At 39.3% G+C, this 6,499-nt stretch overlaps 1 protein-coding gene across 1 annotated transcript in view; it reads left to right on the forward strand.

The window, feature by feature from the left end:
• LOC133655310 (choline O-acetyltransferase-like) overlaps positions 1-4,346 on the forward strand; it is a 22,990-nt gene extending 18,644 nt beyond the window's left edge. Inside the window, exons 9-14 of the mRNA XM_062055340.1 lie at positions 1-67; positions 139-450; positions 511-652; positions 866-928; positions 2,370-2,507; positions 2,589-4,346. The exon at positions 1-67 is cut by the window's left edge and continues 34 nt beyond it. Coding sequence (XP_061911324.1) covers positions 1-67; positions 139-450; positions 511-652; positions 866-928; positions 2,370-2,507; positions 2,589-2,831 — 965 coding nt within the window. The 3' untranslated portion in view covers positions 2,832-4,346. The remainder of the gene's footprint in view (positions 68-138; positions 451-510; positions 653-865; positions 929-2,369; positions 2,508-2,588) is intronic.
• The last annotated feature ends 2,153 nt before the right edge of the window (positions 4,347-6,499 follow it).

Here is a 6,499-nt window from a genome sequence, read left to right on the forward strand (position 1 = left end):
TGTGCGACCATTCCCCGTTTGAGGGCGTCGTTCTGGTGCAATGCTCAGAATATCTGACTAAATACGTGTAAGTGTTGCCACTAAGTGCGGGAAAGGGGTCGCTAAAATGCGGAAAAGGACATTTGTTCTTCCAAACAGGGCCGGGACTCCATCAGAGGTCGGGAAACTGGCCAGCGCAAGAAAGCTTCCTGCCCCGAGAAGACTGCTCTGGAAATGCAACCCACAAATCCAGGGACTGTTTGCGGCATCAGGAGAGCGACTCCAGAGGCAAACTGAAGACAATTTGAAGACAATTCCGTATTTTAAAGTCTCGTGTCGTTCCTCCAGGCTGGTGAACAATCTGGACATGGAGGTTTTCGAATTCAAAGACTACGGAAAAGAATTCATCAAGAAGCAGAAAATGAGTCCAGACGCGTTTGTGCAAGTCGCCCTGCAGCTTGCATTTTTCAAGTAATTGTCCATTTTGTCTGTGACGATCTTCAGGTGGTTCCATGCGTCTTTGTGCCGCAGGTGCAACGGAAGGCTGGTGTCCACGTACGAGAGCGCGTCCATCAGACGCTTCCGAAACGGCCGGGTGGACAACATTCGCTCGGCGACTGCCGAAGCCTTGGCCTTTGTCAAATCCATGACGGATGAGAGGACCGCGTACGCCGTGAGACATTTTTCTCACATTTGATCCCCGTGTTGGTTTCTCCAGCTCAAACAGATGATCCTACTACACATCTTCAGCTCAAACAGATGATCCTACTACACATCTTCAGCTCAAACAGATGATCCTACTACACATCTGAAGACTTCCATTAAAAATGATGAAAGAGCTTTTGGTGAAACCTGCCTTTTTTTCTCTTTCTAAATGTACTTCCAGGATTCAGAAAAAATGAAAAGACTGAGGGATGCTATCAATGCCCAGACCAACTACACCATCGCAGTAAGTGTGCGTGAATAACAACTGGAGTCCTTGATTGTACAAAACCCAAAACCAGTGAAGTTGGCACGTTGTGTAATTCGTAAATAAAAATGGAATACAATGATTTAAAAAACTTATATTCAATTGAATAGACTGCAAAGACAAGATATTTAATGTTCGAACTGAGCAGCAAAATTTTGCAAATAATCATTAACTTAGAATTTAATGGCAGCAACACATTGCAAAAAAGTTGGCACAGGGGCTTTTTTACCACTGTGTTACATGGCCTTTCCTTTTAACAACACTCAGTAAACGTTTGGGAACTGAGGAGACACATTTTTGAAGCTTTTCGGGTGGAATTCTTTCCCATTCTTGCTTGATGTACAGCTTAAGTTGTTCAACAGTCCGGGGGTCTCCAATGTGGAATTTTAGGCTTCATATTACGCCACACATTTTCAATGGGAGACAGGCAGGCCAGTCTAGTACCCGCACTCTTTTACTATGAAGCCATTGTCTTGGCATCGTCTTGCTGAAATAAGCAGGGGCGTCCATGGTAACGTTGCTTGGATGGCAACATATGTTGCTCCAAAACCCTGTATGTACCTTTCAGCATTAATGGTGCCTTCACAGATGTGTAAGTTACCCATTCCTCGGGCACTAATACACCCCCATACCATCACATATGCTGGCTTTTCAACTCTGCGCCTATAACAATCCGGATGGTTCTTTTCCTCTTTGTTCCGGAGGACAGGACGTCCACAAAATAATTGAAATGTGGACTCGTCAGACCACGGAACACTTTTCCACTTTGCATCAGTCCATTTTAGATGAGCTCGGGACCAGCGAAGCCGGCGGTGTTTCCGGGTGTTGTTGATGAATGGCCTTCGCTTTGCATAGTAGAGTTTTAACTTGCACTTACAGATGTAGCGACGAACTGTAGTTACTCACAGTGGTTTTCTGAAGTGTTCCTGAGCCCATGCGGTGATGTCCTTTACACACCGATGTCGCTTTTTGATGCAGTACCGCCTGAGGGATCGAAGGTCCGTAATATCATCGCTTAAGTGCGGTGATTTCTCCAGATTCTCTGAACCTTTTTGATGATATTACGGAGCGTAGATGGTGAAATTCCCGAAATTCCTTGCAATAGCTGGTTGAGAAATGTTGTTCTTAAACTGTTTGACAATTAGCTCACGCATTTGTTTCATGGAAGGTGCTTTTATACCCAATCATGGCACTCACCTGTTCCCAATTAGCCTGTTCACCTGTGGGATGTTCCATATAAGTGTTTGATGAGCATTCCTCAACTTTATCAGTATCTAAGTATCTTGTCTTTGCATTGAATATAAGTTGAAAAGGATTTGCAAATCATTGCATTCTGTTTTTATTGACCATTTACACATGACAACTTCACTGCTTTTGGGGTTTGTATATAAAAAGTGCTGAAATGAACATGTTCTTTAAGGCTATAACAGGAATGGCGATAGACAATCATCTCCTCGGACTACTGAAGACCTCAAAGGAGCTTAACATGGAGCGGCCCGAGATCTTCTGCGACGAGACCTTTCTGACCAGTAACCACTTCATCCTTTCCACCAGTCAGGTTAGCTTGACTTTACGGCTCGACAATCCAGGTAACGCCACGTCAAAGTGGCTCTGAACGCTCATTCCCTGCGGTCCTCAGGTGCCGACCACCGTGGAAATGTTCTGCTGCTACGGCCCGGTGGTGCCCAACGGCTACGGCGCCTGTTACAACCCGCAGCCCGACCACGTGGTCTTCTGCGTGTCCAGTTTCTGGGAGAGCACGCAGACCAGCTCGGCGGTGTTCGCCAAAGCTCTGAACGAGGGCCTGCTGGAAATCCGGGATCTGTGCAACGCCGCGACCAAGGACCAGGGAAGTGGCAAGCCTCACCGATCAGGGACATAAGAGGGATCATATGTGCGATACAGTTCCTTTCACACCGAGATGCAAGGCCTTATCATCATCACGTGACTTTCATATGTACAGTAGATGTGACTAGATTAGACTTGTGTGTGTTTTGTGACTCAGCAGACGGAGCAGTCTGCTGCCTTTAGGAAAACCGAAGCCATGTCCTCTTTACGGCAACTCCTCTATCAGACTGTGGCTGACATGAGTGATCCCAATGTTCTCCAACATATATCCACGCTGTAGCGTAGTCCATGTAGAGCAGGCCTGGGCAATTTAGAGACATTTAGAGGAAAAGATGTGTCTGGGGGGCCGGTATATATTAATTTTTAGGAACACTAATACAAAACCTCACAATAATGTCTGATTGAATGCTAAAAATGCCTTAAAAAACGCAATGGAATTGTACATTTTTCTATGAAGGATAAAACACTGAATATTGACAACATATGAACGTCACACCCCCTTTCGATCGACATATTTTACAATCAAGTGAAACGTAACAAAGTGAAATATGAACGCGAAGGGTACAAAATAAACCCACCTACAATCTGATACATCTGATATATCACTAAGTTGTGAAAATCTCCTTCCGCGTCTGTGGAAACGCTCCCCGCCCACACTGCTTGGTGCCTCGTCTGAGCTGCTGTGACGTAGATGACCATAGTAACTAATTAGATGACCATAGTAACTAATTAGATGACCATAGTAACTAGTATATCATCCCAAAGAGCAGATTCCAACCATTGAAATACTTGGTATTAGGGATGTCCGATAATGGCTTTTTGCCAATATCCGATATTGTCCAACTCTTTAATTACCGATACCGATATCAACCGATATATACAGTCGTGGAATTAACACATTATTATGCCTAATTTGGACAACCAGGTATGGTGAAGATAAGGTACTTTTTAAAAAAATGAATCAAATAAAATAAGATAAATAAATTTAAAAAAAATTCTTCAATAAAAAAGAAAGTACAACAATATAAAAACAGTTACATAGAAACTAGTAATTAATGAAAATGAGTAAAATTAGCTGTTAAAGGTTAGTACTATTAGTGGAGCAGCAGCACGCACAATCATGTGTGCTTACGGACTGTATCCCTTGCAGACTGTATTGATATATATTGATATATAATGTAGGAAGCAGAATATTAATAACAGAAAGAAACAACCCTTTTGTGTGAATGAGTGTAAATGGGGGAGGGAGGTTTTTTGGGTTGGTGCACTAATTGTAAGTGTATCTTGTGTTTTTTATGTGGATTTAATAAAAAATAAAAATATAAAAAAAATAAAAAACCGATACTGATAATAAAAAACCGATACCGATAATTTCCGATATTACATTTTAACGCATTTATCGGCCGATATTATCGGACATCTCTACTTGGTATAGTTGAAGACTTACGGTCATTAGACAACATGACTGCACATCATAATGGCAGCTACACTTTCCATCTTAAAGATCTCAAGAAATTATTTGGGAATGTCCGGCGGGCCAGATTGAAAAGCTCAATGTGGCCACCCGGGGTCTTAATTTGCCCAGGTCTGATGTCTACTGAGGTCTACTGTAGTTTGCTTTGTGTTTGTTGACTGTTTAGATGCCGTTGAACAAGAGTGCTCATTTGATGCCGCTGAAAAGTTGCCAAAGAGGTTGTGTAAATGCAAATGTGTGAGTCTTGAGTTGTGTGTGTGTGTGTGTGTGTGTGTGTGTGTGTGTGTGTGTGTGTGTGTGTGTGTGTGTGTGTGTGTGTGTTTTAGGCCAGGGGTGTCCAATCTTTTCCACCTCCTAAATTTTTTTTTGACATTTTTCCTTTTTAAAACCAATACAATATGTAGATTTTTTTAACCCTTATTTAAAAAATAAAAATAAAATAATCATATATATATATTTTAAAATTATTATTATTATTAAACGCTTCAAAATCTAGATCCACATCAATTTCAGGTCAATTTGTGGATATGAAGACATTTTTTTTAAATGTTTTATGCCCTTTTTGTCCTCCAAAAGTGCAATATTTGATGTGAAGTAATGGAGTCTTAAATGTGACAATAATTCATAACAAATTATCCAAAAGGACTCATACAATTGTTAAAAATAAGTCAAACATTTTTTTATCTTTCTTTTTCTTTTTTTAACTTTCAACAGTCTCTAGATCAGGGGTCCCCAAACTACGGCCCGCGGGAAGTCCCAAGTTAAAAAATATTTTTTGAATTTTATTTTTTAAAATCTGTCCTTTCTAATACATTTTCTACCGCTTGTTACTCTCGGTGTCTCCTAGCCAATTAGGCAAATTATGTTGTCTAAAAATGCATTTTCAAATCGAAAACTGCGGCGCGAGCGCGCAGCAAGTGCACACTCTTTCAGTCAATTATGGCGCGAGGAATATATATATATATATATATATATATACAGTATATATATATATATATATATATATACATATATATATATATATATATACATATATATATATATATATATATATATATATATATACATATATATATATATATATATATATGTATATATATATATATATGTATATATATATATATATATATGTATATATATATATATATGTATATATATATATATATATATATATATATATATATATATATATATATATATATATATATATATATATATATATATATATATATATATATATATATATATATATATATATATATATATATATATATATATATATATATATATATATATATACTACCGTTCAAAAGTTTGGGGTCACCCAAACAATTTTGTGGAATAGCTTTCATTTCTAAGAACAAGAATAGACTGTCGAGTTTCAGATGAAAGTTCTCTTTTTCTGGCCATTTTGAGCGTTTAATTGACCCCACAAATGTGATGCTCCAGAAACTCAATCTGCTCAAAGGAAGGTCAGTTTTGTAGCTTCTGTAACGAGCTAAACTGTTTTCAGATGTGTGAACATGATTGCACAAGGGTTTTCTAATCATCAATTAGCCTTCTGAGCCAATGAGCAAACACATTGTACCATTAGAACACTGGAGTGATAGTTGCTGGAAATGGGCCTCTATACACCTATGTAGATATTGCACCAAAAACCAGACATTTGCAGCTAGAATAGTCATTTACCACATTAGCAATGTATAGAGTGTATTTCTTTAAAGTTAAGACTAGTTTAAAGGCCTACTGAAAGCCACTACTACCGACCACGCAGTCTGATAGTTTATATATCAATGATGAAATCTTAACATTATAACACATGCCAATACGGCCGGGTTAACTTATAAAGTGACATTTTAAATTTGCCGCTAAACTTCCGGTTCGAAACGCCTCTGCGTGTGACGTATGCGTGTGACGTAGCCCGACGAACACGGGTATGCCTTCCACATTGAAGCCGATACGAAAAAGCTCTGTTTTCATTTCATAATTCCACAGTATTCTGGACATCTGTGTTCGTGAATCTGTTTCAATCATGTTCATTGCATTATGGAGAACGAAGCCGAGCAAGCAAAGAAGAAAGTTGTCGGTGCGAAATGGACGTATTTTTCGAACGTAGTCAGCCACAACAGTACACAGCCGGCGCTTCTTTGTTTACATTCCCGAAAGATGCAGTCAAGATGGAAGAACTCGGATAACAGAGACTCTAACCAGGAGGACTTTTGATTTGG

This window comes from Entelurus aequoreus, linkage group LG08 (genome assembly GCF_033978785.1).
Source record: "Entelurus aequoreus isolate RoL-2023_Sb linkage group LG08, RoL_Eaeq_v1.1, whole genome shotgun sequence".
NCBI lineage: Eukaryota > Metazoa > Chordata > Actinopteri > Syngnathiformes > Syngnathidae > Entelurus > Entelurus aequoreus.